Here is a 21146-nt window from a genome sequence, read left to right as displayed (position 1 = left end):
ATGATGTGGCATTTCTCTAAAACAACTTTATGCAACTAAAGAATAGCTAAAGTATAAACGAGTACAAGGGACAAGTTGAAATAAATATTCACATTACTCATGGGGTGAAAGTCCCAGGTTCAATGCAACATTAGGCTTAGCACCTGTTTGAGGGAACTGACATGATTTTTGAGCTAAACTCTGATAGGCTGGCGCTTCTGCAGAATTTCACACAGTTTCTGAGCAGGCAGGGTGCTTTATTCAAAGCTGTCAATCACTATGAAGCAAAAAGGCACTCAAAATACTTGGTATATTCATCAGCTGTCAAATACAGAGAAGTGTTATCTATTCCTGTGCATAATATTGGAAAATTTAAGTTTACAATATCAGCCCCATGGGACTGGAAGGATTTTGCAACACCCCACCAAAATGCTTAACAGGAAAGCAACAGCCCTATCACTGTGCATTGAAATAACTGATATACAATTAATTTTCTGCAAAGGGCAAACCTATAAAATGCCCCGGGGGCATAGAAGGTGTGTGCCATGTTTACTAGCCTGGGCAACTGGCTCGTGCAGAGAGTTTGCTACGAGGGGGTGTGCAGCTGAAGCAGCACTGGGAATTCACAGGAATAGGTGCCAACAAAAGCCCCTGCAGTCCTGCAGCTCAGAAAATGTACAGGACTGCAGGGACCTAGCGTGGGGAAAGCCATGCTTGTGTCCTGCTAAAAAAAGCATTTACCCTTGTCCAGATGGAAACTGCAGGCAGGGTCACAACACCTTTGTTAGAGGGACAAGCTGCTCTTGTTCAGGAAAACTCCAACAAGCATGACCAGGACAGAAGCACGAGACAGCGAAGCTGTCACTTCCACTGGCCAGCAGCGTGGCCGTGGCAGGACATTCCTGCTGCCTGGAGGAAGTCAGACAGTTCTGCCCCACACGCACCATGGCCTGGACACTCTGGTTTCCAGTCCATGAAATAACCAAAGGAATTCAGCTTGAGTGGTGTCTTTGGGCAGCTTTAAAGGCAGCATTACCACCGCATCTGCATGAGCCCAAGCAGAGCTTAGCAAATGAGGGAGAGGGTCTAAGAAGACCACCTCCCAAGCAGATCTTTTGGCTTCAGGTGCAGATCCCTGAGCAGCCTCATCTCTTCACCAGCCAGCTCAGGTTGGTAAGCAAGTTCAGAGGAACAGCCCCACTGGAGAAACTGAGGGAGTATGTGGATGTGAGCTACCAAATTCTCCCCACAGCTCCACAAATGAACCATTGCCTTTTATTCCAATACATAGTGCCTGTTCTAACTTACTTGCTAGGGCAGTCAGATTTGGCAGAAAAAAAATCTGTATGTTGAAAGGTTCCCAAAATACACAGCAATGGGTAAGGCCCATCAGCTAGTTCATTGTAAAATGCAGGCTGCAAAGGAAATGGTCCTGTTTTTTTATTTTATTTCAATACTCTTCATTGTTTCTCAGCAGCAGTGTAAACACAGTGCTGATTTCGGGGTCCAGGTTTAAAGAAACAAACACAATACCGATTGAACAAAATTGAAAATCACCTCTGCCAAGCGTCACTGTCCCCCTGCTTAGCAGGCAGAGACAGGTCAGGTACGTAGGTACCACCACACACTCAGGAGAATGCTAAAAAACCATTGTGCCGTGAGTAGCCAAACTTAGCTACACCCCATGAACAGAACGTGCTCAGCTGAACAGCTCAGAATTCCCAACCGCATTTCAAAATACAGTTCCCTCCACCGGTAGTGCATCATGTTCCCATTTGAACAGACCAACCCATGCTTTAACGTTTGCATACATATACTTTCAGCCCTAAAACCAATGACACTGCTTGAACGACCTCACTGTCAGAGCACATCGCACGCACGTTCAGCATTTACTATCTGAACTGACTGCTTTTCCTTAGCTGTAATTTAAGCAAACTGACGTCATGTGAGCTAAACAAAGATGAAAAATGGTTTACCTGATAAGTCTTTAAAGACAACAAATACGCACTGCGAATTGGTTGCATGTGAACATAAACTTTGGATGGCTGGGCGGATACAGACGATTCTGAAACATGAACCGATGAGCAGGCAGGTAGGTGGCTATCAACATCACCTCATCAGCAGCATGCTTTATGGAATTTGAAAACTGCAGCGTTTCCATTTTCAAGTGAAAGCAAACCAAAAATACTCTCAACAAGAGACTTGTTACAAAAATGTTTGTTTAAAAAAATTGAAATGACGAACTCCCTTTAAAAAAGGGGCTAATCCACATTTAACACAATGTCCTGTACTAAATACAGTGTCAGTCACGGAGACTAGGAAATTTGCTTAAGGAATCAGACAATTGATATAAACAGGACCCCAAACTTCAGATCTGTAATCCATGCTTGAAAAATATAAAAAGCCCCATCTGGGTAACATTTAAGTTGAACTTACAATGCAGAATATAATGTTTCACTATAAGAAACGCAGTTAACTTGTAAGTGGCTTTAATTAAAAAGATTAATGATTCTTGTAGCCAATTTTATGCAAAGTTAGAATAATCCAAAATATTTTTCTTTTAAAAAATAGCAGGTATAGGCGCTGTTCAGTATCATACTTTTAACCAGGCTGAAAGTGACTTGTACCGACTGCCAACATGGTGTCTTGGTATCTGTGAGAATAGAAATCAGGTAGGCAAATAGAATAGATTACACCTTTTACAAAAATAGTAGTAGTCTTTAAGTGTAGAATACTGCTTAACTGTTGAAATGTAGGAAAAGTCAGCATTCTAGGTGTTCAAGGTATTAGTTTTTAATAGCAGCTGAATGGTTCTATGACAAAAGCCACAGGACCCATTTTCTTGGAAAAAATAAAAACTCCAAAACTGTCCTTTCCCTCCCAGTGTCCTAGCGTAGAAAAGGGAAAGGTTTCCTGTATTTCAAGCATTTCTCGAGGCTTGGCTGAGGGGGAGGGCTTTCCGGATGACAGGAGTATAAATAGAGTCCTAGGTAAGCCTGTGAAAGGGTCATTCCACAGCAAACCCACATGTTTCTTCAATGGCGGTTAGCAGCTTCTCATACAGCTTGTCGTAGCTTTCGTAGGGAGGAATGTCTATTCGATTGAAGCTGTGAACAGAAAGCAAAGCAACTTTAACTGTTTTCAGCTGCACCCAGAAATTCAAAGGTTGTGCAGGTCAGGGTTTGTCTGCACTACAGCCACATGTTTAGCGAACTCAAAAAGCTTTGGTAATACACATGCAACTTTTATGCTGTATTCCTGGCTTACCTTAAGGTGCCAACGTTCACAAAGCCAAAGAAAGGGCAGGTGAGACAGGGCAAACAGCAGTGGAAATGCACCGACTTCTCCTTTATCTAAATGCTGCATTTTTCCCAGAAAATGGGATAAAGTCACATGACTTACCAGGTATGAGCCTTCGGCAAGTTGTTGGTGCTGGCATCGATCTGGTGTATTGTGAACAGTCGCGGGCCTGCAGCACCTGCAGATCCAGTAAAGATGAAAGCTGATGCTATGACATGGCACAACCCTGAGAGGCCACATGTGTAGCATTACCTATGCCCCCACAGTGCTATAGAAAGCAAGTGCGCAGCCACTCCAACAGCTTGGGCACTACCAAGATGCTGGAAGTGCTACAGAAGCCAGGGCAGGGGTGGGGATGGGACACATTAGAGACTAACTGGTTCAGAGAGGCATGAGCTTTCCTAGGCAGCAGCCTAATGCATCAGATGCTATGACTGGACCTGTAAAAAGAAGAGGTTTTGGTAGAAAGGAATGTCAATCCAAAGGAAAGGGATAGGGAGAGTGAAGGGATGCTGCTGAGAGAGGCTAAGGGTGGTTGAATAGAGCAAGGGTGGCTGACCTGCAACACAAATGCCACAAGCAGCCCCTGCGTATTGCATTCACCTGATGAGGGAGAAGGTTGTCAGCATACCAGGGAGCAGAAAGGAGAGCAGCAGATCAGGCAGGGAGCAGAAAGAGCAGCAAATGGGAGGGGAAGGAGACTGGAGTGGCATTCAGGGATGGTGTGGGGTGTCATTTGTAGTGTGGCATGCCTGTCTCACTGGAACAGGGATATAGAAAGCAGCACACTGAACGACATGGGGTAAAGAGCAGAGCTCATGGCCAGTCCAAGTACGGGGGTAAGAACCCACAGTCTGCTCCGACCACACGTCGCGCACTCCCGTCTGCAGACATTTCTGGTTCCACAGTTTCACATTCTAGTTGGTCTTTAACGCTTGTTGCTTAAGGACAGCTCCTTGCAAGGGGGGACGGGGGCGCAACTGGCTTGCTCCCTGAGCCCCTGCCCAGGGGTGAGCTCCCACAGAGCCCTGCTGTGCTCAGCAGACCTGGAAGCCCTGTTGCTCACAGTGGCTGTGCCCTCAATCAGCAATGCCTGTACACCTGCAGCTCTGCACAGCCCTGGTTTGATTCATCTTTGCTGTCATCAGCCCTGGGGAACCTGGAGGGTTCGCCTTTGAAGCAACTTCCCCCTCCAGTGAAGGGGTGGGATGCTTGTAACAGCCCCGCAGTGCTGCATTTTAAGTGTTACAAATGACTGCCCATCAATACCCAGAGTCAGACAGTGAGTGTGTTAAAGGGCTAAGTCAGAAGGGAGTAAGAAAAGGCCAGCAGCAGCAGGGAGGGAGGGAGCACATCAGAGCAAGCAGGGAAAAGCCATTTCAACACTCGCCCTCAGACAGGAGGTTTTGTTTCCTTCACACGAGCATGACACGAGCAAGACTGTCCAAGCCAGTGAAAGAGATGCAGTAGCAAGGCACTGATTAGCAGCAAGGAATATACACCACCTGGTCCACTCAGCCTGTGTCCGGGTGGGATGATGTCGGTTATGAGTGTGGTGGGGTGTGTTAGCGATAGTTGCACTCTATGACCCTTAGTACAGACACAGTCATAGCAGTGCAATGTATTTCTCCCTCCCATACTGAACTGGACATGCTGGTGAAAACTGCCTCCATCTTGGGGACGTACCACTTCAGCTATTCTGAAATATTTAACACAGTACAACTTTGTGTAACCAAAGTCTCCACAGGCACAGCTGGCTTTGCGTGGGCCTCCCAACACCAGGAAACAGTATGGAATGCAAAACTCTAGCTGATTATACCAGGGAATGAACATACAGTAATGGTAGTACTAGCAATCACCAACACAGTGTAACAAATTTATAGTCTGTCATGCTGTGGGTTAATCATAAAGGATGAGTTAAGTGAATCTCTGGCTGCCTTCTGAGCTTATACAGCAACATGGAAAGCTTGAACACACAAAAATGGAAGGCATCATCTATACCAGCAGGGGCCAAACTTTCTGGCAGGCATGTACAAATTTGCCCAGAACCACCCCGTGTGCCACTCTCACCCCCTTCCCCTGCCTGATCTGCTGCAGATTGCCCACCCCTGTCCTATGCAGGTTTCAGCTGCTGTCACCAGCTGCATTTGCTTAAAGGTACCAAAGATAATTAAATCTTAGTCTTGCACAGCAGTTCCCAAACTGTGGGTCACAACCCCAAACTGGTTCACATCATCAGCAGTTGGGGTTGGGCTCCCAGGCAGGTAGGAGGTGCCTTGGCTTGACCGCCATGGTGGGGCGGAGCTCCCTCCTGCACCAGGTCCTGGCTGCTGGTTCATGAAGCCCCTGGGGGGGACGGCAGCATGGGCTCTGCTCCAGGCCCACAGGGGAGAGAGGGAAGGAGGGAGAGGGGAGACCGGCTCCATGGTCCACTCTGGCCACAGCAGCTGCTGTGGCCTTCGGTAGGCAGCAAGTACGTCTTGGGTGCTGCTGGCGAGGGAGAGCAGGGGGCTGCAGGCCCTGGCCCTGGGGAAGTGGGGGGCTGCAGGTTGGGAGTGAGAGGCACTGGCAAGGCCAGGCGGCTGTGGGTTGAAAGTAAGTGGTAACAGTAGGGCTGGGGGTCAGAAGCGAGAAGCACCTGGAGGAGTGGGTAAATTTCTGTAAACAGTAATTGCTATCAGAGGGTTTTTGTTCAGCTGGAATCCAACTCGCCCATCTGCTAACAAAAATACTTCTAATCTTGAGAGATGCGGGAGAATCACTGAGGCCACTTTGGTACTGTACATCTAGCAGTGCAGCTGACAGTCAAAGTCAGAGGCACTCCTGCAGAAAGGCACAGCTCCTACTGGAGCTCAAAGGCCACTGGCTAATGAGGCAGATTTTTTCTGTAGTTACTTCTTGTTTTTTTGGGCCGTGGAGTGAATGGTGGACAGCTGTAGAGGAGGTGAAGTATTGCAATGAAAATAAATTAAAAATCAGACTGTTAGGGGAAAAAGCTATAGATTTGATTTCTAAAATTTACTTCAGTTAGTAAGAAACAGAAGTGCTTTTATAGGGGGAAAGAAGAGAGCAGTTTACAGCCAGGAGTCACCAGGGAATGGGCAGGCCAAGAGAGAAGAGCAAGTGAAACGTGATGCCAAAGAACAGCCATCAGACCACTGAAAATCCCACTGCAAACCAACAGCCTTGTTTTCATGGAAGGTTTTCGAGGCAAGTCCCGCTCCTTCCCCATGCGCATCCAGTTTAAGTTGGTTCCAGGAGAACTTTTACCTTGTAATGCTTTAAAACCCTGCAGAGGCACTCTGGACGAGCCAGTCACAAACTGGAGTAATCGTGCTCTCCTCTCTTCATCAAAGAACTCCACAGCTTTCCAGAACCATTTCACAATGTTGCTGTCTGGGGTACAGTGTTTTAACCTAGTATTTGCCTTCCAGTCATTAACATCAATCTTTCCAAGTCCACAAATGATGAGCTGTTAATAATCATACACATTATCAGTGCTCAAAAGAAATTACATAATGCCTAACCATCAAAAGAAAACGCATGTTTAAAAACTTTCAAAATTTACTACCAATGAAAAGTTATAGCCTTGCTCTGGTTTTAAGAAATGTGGAATTACATCATCGTACTCTGTTGTAAAAAAAAAGTCACAAGCAATCCATTTCTGAAATGTCAAATTCTAGCTTTTTTTTCCAGCCAGAACAGCCCAGGTTCCTAAGCTTAGAACAAAAATAATTTACAGATCCTGAAAGTGTCCTGTGATTCCAGATGTACAAGTTCTACCTTCACCTTTGTGCATACAAAGGTCTACCAAGTTTGGTAAGATTTCTTCTGATGGGTAGCGCAGGGTGTAATTTGGCTTTCAGAATTCAGTCATCTTCCCCCTCCCATTAAACAGTACTTTCTAGCAATATTTTTCCATCTCATACAGTTACAAAATGAATGAACAAGTAAAATATATTTTGAACTTCAAATGGAGTATAGCATCTGTCCTCTGCTTTCATAGAAAAATAGGGACAGAAGGGACCTTAGGAGGACATCTAATTTAACTCCCTGCTCAGGGTAAGATCATCCAAGTGTCTGTCTAACCTGCCCTTAAAAACTTCTAGAACGGTGATTTCACAGCCTAAGTAATCTGTTTCAGCACTTAACCACTCACAGTTAGAAAATGCTTCCTAATAGTAAACCTAATATTTCCCTAATTGCAATTTAAGACTGTTACTTTTCGTCCTGTCCCCTTTGGCCACTGAGAACTGTCTATTATTTATCATCCTGTTCACAACCACTCTTAAGATGTTTCAAGGGTGTTTCAAATCCCTGCTCAGTCTTCTCTTCCGGGCTAGATAATCTTAGTTCTTCCAACCCTTCGTCATGAGTCTCATTTCCTAGGTCTTTAATCATTTTTGCTGCTCACTACTGGATTCTCCACATGTTGATCTCATCTTCTTGAAACATAGGGCCCAAAATGGGAAACTCAAGATGAGGCCCCCCCCAGTGCCAAGTAGAGCTGAAGAGCCACTTCCCTTCACTTGCAGGTGACATTTTTGTTAATACAATGCATTATGCTGTTGACTTTTTATTTTTTATTTTTTTTTGCAACAAGAGCACTTGTTAACTCATATTCTACTTAGAGTCTACTGTAGCTCCAACTTTATGCAATACTACAGTCTAGTAATTCATTCCTCAGTTTGTTTTTGTGCATTTGCTTGTTCTATGCTAAATGCAGGACTTCGTATTTGTCCTACATGAATTTCATTCAATTCATTTCATACTGGTTTTCCCATTTATCAATGTCCCTGTAAACCAAAATCCTCTAAATGTTGTTGCATCTTAAATAACAACTTCCATGCTGTGAACATCTATGTATGTATCACTACTGCATCTGAACACATACAGTGAGTAGCCACAACTAAGTCCCTACTTGATTTCATGGAGTCTCTGGTATTCTCCCTTTCCACAGCTAAAAATTCCATTTGATTTTTCATCACTTTGGGGATGGTTGGCTTGCTTTGTTTTCTGGAAGGTCTTTGTGCAGATGGTAGCATCAATCTTCTGAAATGTTTGCCAAGAGCAAGGTTTTGCAGCATTTGTGAAATAAGATCATACTTTGGACTTGCCATTTCCTCCACCAAAAACCCTTCACCCCCTTTTCTCAGGCAGCAGTTAAAAGACTATTTTGGATTTCGCTGTCTGATCTGCTCAAAGTCTAACAGCAGAAGAGACAGGTTGCCACTGTATCTTTGCTAGAGATGTCATCACAGAATAACACAAAAGAAAGTGTGAGTAGTTCTCACTTTAGCCGTTTTATAAGCCAGCACACTCGCAGTGGCTCAGAAGATGTGGACAATCACTGAAGGGCAAAAAAGAAAGCCCAGATGTAGATCTTATATCCAATTTAAGTTTTAAAAAATGTTAAACTCTGTTCACTTGTCCTTAAGGGGTGTTCTATTCAGCATGACATTCATCTCTGTGCATATGGTGCAGCATATGGTGGTAGTGCCAAGTAGTGTTTCTTCAAAAGGTATGCACCTTTTCCTACACCAGGGCTGTTCAACTTCTAAGTCAGGTGAGAGCCCTGGGGCCACAGATCCACCCTTTATGGGCTACCAGTGAGACAGCGCTATCCTACTCTGCAAATTTGAGAAAATTGTAGATACCTTGATCAGAAATCATCTGCTGAATGAAGTACAAGAGGTATCCCCATCCTACGTAACCTGTCAGAACTGACCAGAAGAAAAGTGGCATCTTCCACAATAGCTGTCCTATCTAGCCTCCTATAAGTCATTAGCAAAGTCAACACAAACAAAAGGACAAACTTGAACACTGCTCTACCCAATAGCATCAGACAAATCACAGGAGAGAAAGCTGCTCAGCTGACAAACCCAGCTACTGATTTTGTAGGAGACAGACAGAATGGAGGATGTCAGAGAAATCAGCCTCAGAAATTCCAGGGCCTGAATGACCTTTTGTGTTAACTGTATTTCTTGTAACATTGCACCTGCAAAACCCCAAAAGCACAAGGGAGGCAACTTATCATGTTACTTAGTCTCAGAAGAATGTATCAACCTTTTATTGTTACACTTGACGACATAACACAACAGTAATGTACTGACCTCTAGCTCTTTCTCATCAAATGTCTTCAGCAGATGTTGTGGGATTACTTCATTAAATCCCTTCTGCAGGGCCAGAAACTGTGCTTCAATTCCTCGTAAAAATCGCCAGTTTACATAAAGCCTGTAAGCAAGTGCAAATGTTCTGGGTGGAAAATACATTCAAGCACAATAACCCTGCAGTTTGTCCAGCCAAAGAAACAAAGTTACTGACAGCAATTCAGCACAACAAAGCTACTGTATTGGAGTTTCAAAAATATGGGGCACTGCCTATTGGTTCAAACAAGCCAAAAATCACATCTAGGGGAAGCTTAGCGGGGGGAAAAATCCCACCACATCACCCAGAAAACTGAAAAACTGATGATTAATACCTGACATATTCTTTCTTATTTTCCTCCGTGACAGGGATGCTTTTGCCGTTCGGTTTCAGTTCATGCTGAATAATTTCCCCATAAGCATTGTGTTCCACACAAAATGTATGGTCCAAGACTCCCGTAATGTCATTCTCACTTGGGGGAAGAAACAAGCAGAGAGTTCAGTGAAGATGTTCTCTACAACTGCATTACACGCACACACACACACACACACACTTATGAGAGACATGTCAATTTCATTTTCAATCAGATTTGCTTTCAAACTATTTGTCAGGAGCTTAATTACCAAACAGCCTATTACTGTTTTGTTATTGTTAAATTATGCACAACAACACTATTAACTTTTTCAGTGTCACATATTTAAGCAACATGCTACTGCTATTTAGCATTCAACATGATCAGCAAATGCAAAAAGTTACAATTTTGAAAAGTTAAGTCTAGTGACTAACAAAATGCAATCTGCACTCAATATTATTTTCACACATGTTCAAGTCTCTACTAAGCTGAAATCCCTCCTTTTTTAAAATAAAAATTGTATACATTAGAAATGCATGCTGTAAAACCAACTGCCTTAGTAGAGAGCATGTGGAACACAGAATAATTTAATTTTATTCCAACCAAATTTAAATGAATGAATTACATGCTAACTCAGATGGCATACTAAATATTATTGTAATTATGAAATGTGCAATACATACAGTATCCAGACTAAACTGTTATGAAGATCTGGGTCAACCAATTCCATATCATCCAAAGTAATTGGCTTCCCTAACAACTGCTTATAGAAAGGCAATGTGAAGCCCCCATCAATATAATGTCCATGAAACACAGCCATCCCCATAATCCGTCCAACAAAATGGAAATACGATAAGTGTTCCTGGAATTGAAAGACAAATGCAATCAACTTATCAGACTTCCCGAGAGAACATTTGCTGAATTTCAAATTTAAGAAGCAAGACCTTACTATCAAAAAGTTCTAAACATTAGTTCCTCACAGTCCTGAGATTTTGCTGCTAAGCGCCAAGACAACTTGATTTTGTGATTTCCACTGAGAAATGCCAACACTTGGCACCAAGATTAAGGAGAAATATTTCATATTCTTTCCTCTAATCACAGTGGTATAAAAGGACCATGTTAACTGTACAAAATCCACTTCTGGCAGTACTAACATGAGAATTAGATAAAGTCTTAAGAATACCCAACAGTTAACAACATTTCTGGGCCACAGAAAGATGATTTATAGAAGTTGTCACTGTCCATACCGGGTTAACTGCAGAGTCTGGATTGATTTGCAGTGTGTAGATATCATCTCGGGAGTACTGGAAGAGGCCGTAATATGGATTCAGCATTTCATGTGACAACAGGTAGAGCCATTCCCTGGCGGAACAAGATAATTGACCTTAAGTTGTAGGCAAACATTTATATACCGAGAAACTATGCAAAACTTAAGGTTTTCAACTTTAATATTCACAACGAACAACAAGAAATGAAACTAAAGCCATATTTAGACGAGCAGAAAGCATCCATTACCTGAAAACTGGCTGACTTCCCAGCTGCCCAAGCATTTTTTTTCCTCCCAATCTCACTTACTCTCAGAGTTTCTGCTTCTGTTTCTCCTTCTTAGGCATTATACAGTTAAGACAAAGTTGTACTGTGTGTATTCTACTCACTGTAGAGCATTGCCATTTGTCAGTCTACTGAATATAGCCATTACCTGAAGGTCTTTACGTTGCAGGCTGCAATTTAAAGTGCTAAATAAATTTGCTCTGATTGGTAAATATTAGTTTAAGAAGGCAGAAAACATCCATAATATTTCACACTGCCCCTTTACTTTGCTCCTTTGACTGCCCAACAAAGGAGAGGGTGGATGACCCAGGGCATGCTGACTGAAAGCCAGGCTGGAAAATAGACTAGTTGATGGCTAGAAAATGCCATCATATAACATGCGTCAATTCTAGTTTTGCAACACCATTGCTACAACTTCTGGTTTAAATCCTAAAATTCTTCTAATCTTCAAAGCTAATTTTAAGCACCAGAAATCGCACTTCCATATTTCAGAAGGGATGGGCATATTCATATTTACAATCATATTACAGAAGCCTCAGTAATACATTTTTCATGTGTTACAATACTTGTAGCTATTTTCCCCAAAATACTGATTTTTTAATATTTTTTTTTAAACACACACACAAACCATAGACCACTGATTAACTTTAGGTCCCGACTCTAGTAAACGCTAATGTTTTATTTTAAATCCTAGTCAAGGTTTTATATTTAAAACTACAATATTAGGCTCATTTTTGTTACCAAAGATTTACCACAAAATAGAGTCCTTAATGGTGTAAATGCTCAGTGATCTAATGCTGGAAACGGATGTTGCCTTTGTGTAACCATAAAAAGGTTTATGGCAGCACAAAGCCCAAACAGACCTTTGTATCCCTTGTACCACAAATGCCCCAAAGGGTGCCTGCAATGTAGGTAGTAAAATTTGCGCTACTTTTTGTGGCAGACATCTGTTTCCATTATGGCTGGAGAGCCTGGGCAGTCTGCACTCTCCAGTAGCTTTGGACAGGCCCTCCCAGGGCTTCAGGGGCCCAATCCTGCGTGCCCTGGGAATTTCCCTGCAAGATCAAGCCCAAGATGCCATGGGAGTGCCTGCCTGGGTTTCTGGGCTTGCAGATGTGCAACCAGGGATCCCACGGTAGGGGATACTCTGGGCTTGCACGTCACACTGCCATGCCCCAACTCAGGACAATGGGCAATGTCTGCATCACCCAATGAAGCAGGTCAGCTGTGCCAACACCCCAGCACAGCTGGTCCTGCTCCAAGGACAGCATCTGTCTATAGCCTAATTTCACTAACCAGAGAAGATGGACTCATCTTCAGTAAAGTTACAAGAGGCACATCTCACATTTAGGATACATCTATGCTAAAGTTTGCATGATAATTCTCCTCTAAAAGAATATCAGAAAACTGAGGGACACCTTGTTGGCATACAGTTAGTTACTAGAACATATTTTAAAAACAACCCCCTTCAAAACAGACAGAGCTTAGAAACAAAGCATAGGTAATAAATACACTGAACAGTCTGGCACGTCTTTGTTTACCTAGCAACCCCTCCATAGTCAAGGCCTTCTTCTCCCCGAAATTTTATCATTAATCGCTTCCACAGGTCTTTAGGTCTCATCTTCATGACTTGCCGGTAAGACTCCTGAAATTATATGGCATGTTGTCATATTCACCACTATTTAAAAGTATAAAGGCTATCATTCTCTGCCATAAATAATTAATCATGCAATTCTCTGACCCTAAAGCAGAGGGTATTCCTTGATTTAGTAACTAGCATTTTTCAGATAACAGATTCTAACTGACATTTTCTACAAAAAGGACATTACCAGTCAAATAAAAAATATGCCAGAAAAGCTTATACCCTTCAGTTGCTTGTGGTATGCAGAAACATTATTTTTTGTTTTATTTTATCCCCCTGTAGCTTCTATAAGTAATTACAAACTGTAACTGTGAGTAAACTGCTTAGGAGATTAGATGTGCTGTACAAGCCCTTGTTTTTCCTATCTGACAAGACAACAAACATGGGCATCTGTTGAAGGTGGGTACAGGAACAAATGTGCAAGGAAGCATTTTAAAGAACATCAATTCCTGCAAGAACCGGATGGCCTCTGCTAGTCAGAAATCTGCAGAGCTACAGTAACTGTGTCAGTAACACCTGGACACTGGTGTTTGGAAAGGATGAAGAAAGGAGAGTAGGAAGTATATGAATAACTGGCAACTGAAACAAGAGTATGTTTTCTGTGCACTTGCAATATCACACTCCCAATTTTGCTTCTCAGACCAGCAGGGCTTGGGTGTGCCCTGGAGCCAGCATAGTTATTCCCAAGAACAGGGGATAGACTCTATGCTCCTGTGCAGTGATCCACCCCTTTCCAGCTGATTAAGGAGTGATGTGACAGTCTCCAAAGGGAAGAGCCATCCAAATCCTCCTTGGCTAGAAAAAGAGTGACTACACTGTAGGACTCTGAAGGGTGAGGGTGGAGTAAAAGGTGTGGGGAAAGAGTGATGAAATTCTCAGGGAGGCAAACTTCTCCAAAATGACAAAAGCATATGATTAATGGCACAAAATTCCAATGAGAACATTGTGCGCCTGGGTGTCTCCTGTCCCTTGAGAGTAATTGCATTCAATTCTCTAATTTTGGAAAAATCTAACCAGAAATATGCTGCTTAGTTAAATACTGAAGATCAAAGCTATTCAATGTGCAATTTACTCAAATCCTATTTGTAAGAGAAGGGTGTAGAATGTCTTCTTAAATCTATAATTTACCCTGGTTGCAATACATATCCGGGAAAGAAATTAAATGCCACCTCCACCGAATAGAAGTCTCCATCCATATTCTCTTCTCAGCCTTCACCACACCACGTACCACCCCTCTTATGGGTCTCTCCTCCCCCACCTTCCTCGTTGTGTCTGGTAAAAACAGGTCAGTACATGGATTACCTCAAAAATCTCTTCCCTGGAGACCTCAATACGACAGTGGCCTGCTTGTGGTTGTTGCTGTGACAATTCTTGTCTCAGAATCTTAAGTTTCTGCACGAGGTCTCGCTTATACCGCGGGACAGTCAGACACTCAGCCTCATCCGGAAGCTGGCACAAGGACACTACCTGCTGCTGCTGTTGGTGCTGCTGATCCTTCAGTTGGTTCTGACGGCTAAAAAGCATAAGCATAGCTGTTTTCAGAAATTCAAGTCATATGCACATTATTTTCCTCTCTAAACTTTTTCAAATTTTGGTATTTACCAAAACAAGTTCTAATAAAATATGGTTAACTACTCTCATTACATTTAGAAGGAAAAGTTCCAGGGCAGCTTGATGAAAAAAAAAAAAGATTTTACCCTGACTAGAGACATATGCTTCTGTCTTTCTTGGCAATTATCAGCTAGTTTTAGAGTTTGTTATTTCCATTAGTGCTAGCTACAAAGTATGTAAAAGGTTATAGCACTATATAATAAGGCATTATCCATACAGTTTTACTACCGAGCTGCTGACACTGAATTTCTCAGATACCATTTCCATATTTCCTTTGCGTGTTTTACCTTCCTCCATTTTAAAATTCAGGGATATGCCAAACACTATACCTCTAATCTACAGTCAATACCACAGTCTGTTTTAAAAGGCTTGTCTGAAAAAGACTAAGCTTACAAAAAGATGTTTGTACTGGCAGCTTGGCAAGGACTTTGTCCCTTGTACCTGGACTTGTCTGGACCACAGGAATGCAGGGAGTTCACATGTAACTAATTGGCACAGATAAACAAGTATTTTTACAAGCACTTCTAAAAGATTTTAGAAAGCTTGCTTCTAACTGTAGAAGTGAATTAGTCTTGCTACAGATGTATGAAAGTGTCCTCCTTGTACACAGTAAGTGGACATTGTTTATTTGACCTAGTTCTTTTCATAAGGCATATCAGAAACCACAGAGAGAAACAGCTACATTTTACTTAACCAATAAGGAAAAAAACCTCTATGTCAAACACAAAATAATATAGTGAATTTACTCTATAATGAAGGATTCAGGATATTTTGCAGCTGACAGTAATTACATTATTTCTCAAAACTCACAGACCAAAAATATTAAACATTTTAAAATGGCATATATTTAAGTCTAGTGTCTGTTTTGAAATAAGATCTACTGGAAAGCTCTCCATGAAGTATTGGCCAGACAGAATTCATTTCCAGCAGGCTTTCCACCACTGCAGCATTCAGGGATGGCCATTTAAAAAAATAAATAAATCAAAAATACCTCCCAAAAAGAATCCTCCCAACTTGCTCCCCAGTTCTGATCCCCATGAAGTTCCTATCACATATCCAATATTTTAAGGAAGTTTTGCAGGGTAAAACAAAGAGGTAAAACTGTCACCCTGTGACCAAGAAGGTCACCACAGATCTTCCATGACCTGGTAGACGCTACAATTTAAGATCCACTGTAATAAGGCACATTCCAAAAAAATCACACAATCATTCAGAGCTTAATGGTAGCGCACACTTTTTTCAGGGCTCTAAGGAAGAAAATATTCTACTACTAGGCCTTTGACCACAAAATGAATTAACCATTATCTGCCAGAAGCACTCAAAATAGCAGACACAACCACCTAAAAGACTTTTGCTACATCAATTTTGTATTAATAATATTTTGTAATGAAACGTACACTTTGATCATAAGCTAAACTGACTGAAGGGGGAAAATACTGAGGAAATGCAATTAAATTTTCCTCCCTTTCCTTCTGTTATTGCAAATCTGCTCTAAAAATTCTCTGTCTTAAGAAAAAAAAAGAAAAAAGAAAGGGATTAAAATAATTCAAGGAGGAAGGCAGGCAACACAGCTCAATGTTATCCTAAAGCCTGCTAGTTGGCCAAGGTTGACCGTGGTCTCAAAATCCAGTCTTCTGTATTTCTGTAGTCCCCATCATTTTTACCTTGTGCCATGAGATGTGACCATAGGATTCACATTATATATATTTCATCTACTTGAGGGTAACTTTTGATGATGAAGACATTTAAAAGGAATTCATTATTTTATTTCCTGTAGCACATTCTAACACCATAAGGAACAAGCCAGTAAAAACATCCCTTGTAATAGGTCTACCAGAAACGTAATACTATATACCTCACTAAAGTTAGTAGCTTGTAGACATGAAGCCAATTAAATTCAGTCTTTAATGAAAAGAAGGAAATCTGTAACATCAGCATGAGTTACAGCAGTTGAAACGACAACAGGGTTGGAAGGAGAAAAATTAAATAGCATCAGCCAAATCTGACCAAATATAATCACAATGAAGCCCTAGCTAAATACTTATTAGCGTTTAAGATAATACAGCTATTGCTAGCATTAGTGTTTTACCATCATTTCTTACTTCTGTTCATAGCTGGCTTTTGATATTTACAACACTGGAAAACTGATCATTTCTCTCTCCAAAGCTATATACTCAATGAAGCGTTTAACTATTCAGCTCTTAAACCAAAACACTCTTCCCATATCCTGGTACAATACAAGAATAAACACCAGAAAAAGATTTATCAGGCAGTAAACTTTGCTGATGACACTGTTGGTTGAATTTCTGAAATCCTTTCCTGAAGAAAGACACATATACAAATGAAAAAAATACTTAAGCACGTTGTAATAGCTCTTACAGCTTAAAGAAGTGCAAAGTACGGTTCTGTGCTTTTGGAGCTTGCAAATCAAACTGGATTTTCCTGATGCAAAGCTAGCTGCCTTTTGTGAGCCACAAAAACATGTCAAATCAACTACTAGATCATGGCTGGCTTATAAATATCTATGAAATGGCAACTGGAGGACCTAAACAGACTACACCAACCAAATACTCTATAATTTTCTGAAAAAAACCCATTTAATTGATTTTGCTACAAAAAGTGACTATATTTAATTTAAAACTAATCTGTTATGTGCTGGGTGTGTGCAGGCTCCTAAAATATACCTGGGAAATTCAGGAATGTCAGCAGGCAGCTTAAGCAGCATGGAATTTAAATGCTGTTAAAAAAAAGATTTTAAAAAAATCAGATAAAAAAATTTATCAAATTACAAAAATTAACCATTTTGTTTCGTAAAAAGCCAGCTCGCGTGCACTACAAGGACCTAAATCAAATGCCCATAAAACACAAAAATGTAATCTTGAAAACAGAAAAAAATTTTCCTCTTATGTTCAGCTGAAGCCTCCTCTCTCTCTCAACACTCTGGATTCCAGGGACGGATCATTCAGACAAAAATTGTTGTCCCAAACCGTTTAAGACCAACTTTTTAGACAATGTCACAAGTCACACAAGAAGTTTTCTGGCCATTTTTGAAGCCTGGTTTGTTCTTCTGCCTCCTCACTCTGGACACGATCTCCTCTGCTCTTCCCTGTGACTGACAGCCATGAGGAAAACCTATTGCTACCTCTCCCACATGCCTCTTTGCACTGGTTGCATATGGCTTTTTTGTCCACTCCATTAAACACCTCAATAGTATTATGCAGGTATTTCCCAATACAATGGCATTATAGAAGGTGTTAATGGGAGACATAATACAGTCAAATTCCAATAGCAGCTGGACAAACGGATAGGCATGCCTAAACAAAATAAACATTTGTATGTGTCTTGGTTTCTATATTTAGTGAGAGAGAAACTCCTCCAATGGGAAATTAAGAATCCATGAAGAATTAAAATAAGAACCAGCATTCCTCAGAGCTTTTAATTTTCTTTTCTGCTTATTTAAAACACCGTTATCTGCAAATGCCCAGTCACTAGGACATATGCCCTAGGGGGAGTTAGTGGAATATGTCACATACATATATTGCTTCCAATCTTTCCCTTTATTCAGTAGCAGTCTATCTTCCAGTAAGTACTATTTTCCAGTTCAGAACATTTTGAACCCTCTTACTCAAATGATGCTGGGCTAGAGACAGGAGTTAAAAAAATCCAGATTATGAAAGAAGAATTAGCTACCTGCTGTCTTTCCCTATGTATTAATCTTTTATTTTATTTTTTTTAAATTACAGCTTCAAATACTAAGAGCTACAGGCAATGCAAAAAGGGGAGCAGGTGCTGCTTCTGCTGCCTCTAGGGAAATGCCACTGTGCCATATTGTACCTGGACAGGTGCAATATGGCATCTCCCTTCTACTCAGTGGCACTCAATGGCAGGCCCCCACCATCAAGTCACAGTGGCTGAAGCCCTCCAAGGACAGTACGGTTAAAATAAAGTAAATCAGGACTCTCTTCTTGCGATATGTTATAGGGAAGACATTTGTGTGTATGTTAACACACACAGGTTGGAGGCAAACTTTTGTAGAAAGTTCATATAACACAGACAAAAAACACCTTAGCTTATATCAAGCACTCTCAAGTGGCACCTTCATTTTAAATACTAAATTAAATACAAGCCGGACACTTGAGACGCTTACTTTAAGACTAAATGCAAGTTAGCAGACAGCCGGGGATCTGTAAACTGCGTTGTCCTGTTGTTATGGTCGACAAAATAAACTCTCCCTGTTGCTGTATTTCGGATCTCCCATCCAGGAGGCAGTGGACCAAGCTCTTCACAATTGATGTTGCTAAGATCCCTACAAAAACAAATATAAAATGAAAAAGACCTCAGCACTTGGCCTCTGAGCCAAACAAGTGTAAATGTAACAGAACAATTCCATGAAGTCTGAGAAAATGTATTGTTTCAGAAACTTGATCTGTTCAGCTGGAATCTCGACTCCCAAGCCCACCAAAGAAAAAAGAAAAAGCAGCAGCACATGTGCCAGTATACAAGCCTCAGGAAAACTTACCAAATAACCTTCATTTTTACAAAATAACTTCAGACATTAATTTAGTACAGGCTTAAGACAAAAATAAAAGCAGCTGCCGTATCTGCCAACAGAGGCTGCACCTCTATACTAGTTTTGACAGCAAACATTTTTTTAAATAACTTTAGTCATGTATGGAACTCTGAATCACGTTTAAAAAACTCCTACAAAACAATATTGCATTTCTGAGTGGTTCTATTTTGCATGAAAATTTATGTACGCAATAGGCAACCAAGCCACAGGCTGCTTCCGACCGCTTCAAAAAAAACATACAAACGGGTCTTTAAACAAGGTGAGGATACATATACACATCACAATGCCATGCCGTGAAGACAAACCCAGCCCAGCCCTGCCCTGCCAACATACCCAAAGTTGGCTTTGTTCAACTCTATTGAACCTAGAACATAAGCTGCTTTGGTAGATTAATTTAACATGAATGCTTGGATTTAAAAAATTGCAGAAAGTTATTCCTGAATTCCTTCCCGACCCTAACTGCTAGGTTCATATACACACCCATATTTCATCCTCAGATATGCCAGCCCAATTTCTATTGATATGCTGGGGAACACAGCATAAAATAGGATGAAATATGGCCCCCAAATACATCGATTGTGGGGTCTGTTTCATTGCATTTTTATACAACTAGCTACATTTCAGCTTTCAGTGCATAATTTTGTACCTGTCTGTAAAAGGTATGGTATTCAGATTCTAACATGTTTATTGAGAGATTTTCATTGTTACAACGTAAAATATTGAAAACCTACCACTTGCACTATGCCTCTTGTAAGCTCTTGCAGGACATAAGCACAGTGGTACTGCTTTTCATTCATAAACGAGTACTGTTAGTGCAAAAAGTTACAAAAGTGAATTTTAAGACAGGGTACTCAAAAGTTTGCAAGTTTAAAAAGGGCCCAGCAATGGCATAAGCCTCATTAGAGTCCCGGCTCTGGTGCGAGACATGCAAGTGTAAGCTCGCTGTGCCCCTGTGAGCCCAGGGACCCCAGCAGCGACCCCAGGACCCCTGACAAGCCCTGCCCTGCCGGCAGGTAAGCAGGAGCCCATGGAGGGAGGGACCTAGTCAGCTGGGAGCAGGCTAAGTGGGCCGAGGAGGGTCACCCCCACCCCAGCTCCTACTTCGCCCAGCCCCACAGGGAGCCGCGTGACGGGAGCCTTGCAAACAGGCGTGCTCCTGGGCCTGGCACGCAACTTAGCACTGGAGTTCGCCTGAGGCCCTGCCTGTGAGCCCCCCAGAGTAAGCAGTCCCAGCCGTAGCCAGCCCACTGGTGGCATGACATGGAGGGGCATGCACCACACCCCAAGGGTCCCCGAGGGGTCTGCAGCCCCCCCATCTAGCACCTTGTAGACCACCACCCAGACAGAGCCCACGGTTCCAGGCTCCACACAGATGGAGCCCCTGGCTCTCAGCTGCGGGGGCTGCCTGTGGCTTTTTCAGGCTCTGGGGCCAGGAAGCATGGCCACCTCCCCTTGTGGGGTCTGCTCCTTACTGGGGTCTCTGGTGCGCCAGCTGGAGGAGCTCCAGGCTGCAGTCCAGGGACTGCAAGCAGGAAATAAGACTCCTACTGCCAGGCCATTCCCCCCCGGGAGGTGGAGGGTAGCCCATGGTCTCCCTCCAGGACAAGGGAGGACTTGGGGCCTCCCTTACTGTCCCGCCCAGGGCTTGGACCAAGGTGGCAAGGGGCCCTAAGGCCCGCCACACCAAGGCCCCTGCCCCGCTGGAGCTTTGCAACAGGTATGAACCTCTTGCAGCCCCAGCAGAGCCTGCTGAGTTGCCAGCTCCCGCAGGCAACACAGAGGACACTGTATCTACCGCCCCCACTCTCCCCAAGACCAAACGCAAAGTGTTTGTCATGGGAGACTCCATCCTGAGGGGAACTGAGGGGGCAATCTGCCGCCCTGACCTCTCAGCTCGGGAAGCTTGCTGTTTCCTGGGAGCCCGCATCCTAGACATTGCAGAGAAGATCCCTGGGCTCCTCCAGCCCACAGACCACTATCCCATGCTCCTCATC

At 42.5% G+C, this 21146-nt stretch overlaps 1 protein-coding gene across 1 annotated transcript in view; it reads right to left on the bottom strand.

The window, feature by feature from the left end:
• Positions 1 to 443: 443 nt before the first annotated feature.
• Positions 444 to 21146, bottom strand: part of SMURF2 (SMAD specific E3 ubiquitin protein ligase 2) — a 106645-nt gene continuing 85942 nt past the window's right edge. The window contains exons 10-19 of the mRNA XM_019516619.1: positions 18730 to 18888; positions 14274 to 14484; positions 12871 to 12974; positions 11026 to 11140; positions 10462 to 10640; positions 9761 to 9898; positions 9393 to 9513; positions 6550 to 6751; positions 3382 to 3457; positions 444 to 3086 (exon numbers count right to left, since the gene is read on the bottom strand). Coding sequence (XP_019372164.1) covers positions 2987 to 3086; positions 3382 to 3457; positions 6550 to 6751; positions 9393 to 9513; positions 9761 to 9898; positions 10462 to 10640; positions 11026 to 11140; positions 12871 to 12974; positions 14274 to 14484; positions 18730 to 18888 — 1405 coding nt within the window. The 3' untranslated portion in view covers positions 444 to 2986. The remainder of the gene's footprint in view (positions 3087 to 3381; positions 3458 to 6549; positions 6752 to 9392; positions 9514 to 9760; positions 9899 to 10461; positions 10641 to 11025; positions 11141 to 12870; positions 12975 to 14273; positions 14485 to 18729; positions 18889 to 21146) is intronic.

Source organism: Gavialis gangeticus, unplaced genomic scaffold (assembly GCF_001723915.1).
Source record: "Gavialis gangeticus isolate Ggan-Ray unplaced genomic scaffold, GavGan_comp1, whole genome shotgun sequence".
Taxonomy (NCBI): Eukaryota; Metazoa; Chordata; order Crocodylia; family Gavialidae; genus Gavialis; species Gavialis gangeticus.
Note: the sequence above shows the minus strand (reverse complement) of the source record. Positions and strands in the feature narration are given on the sequence as shown.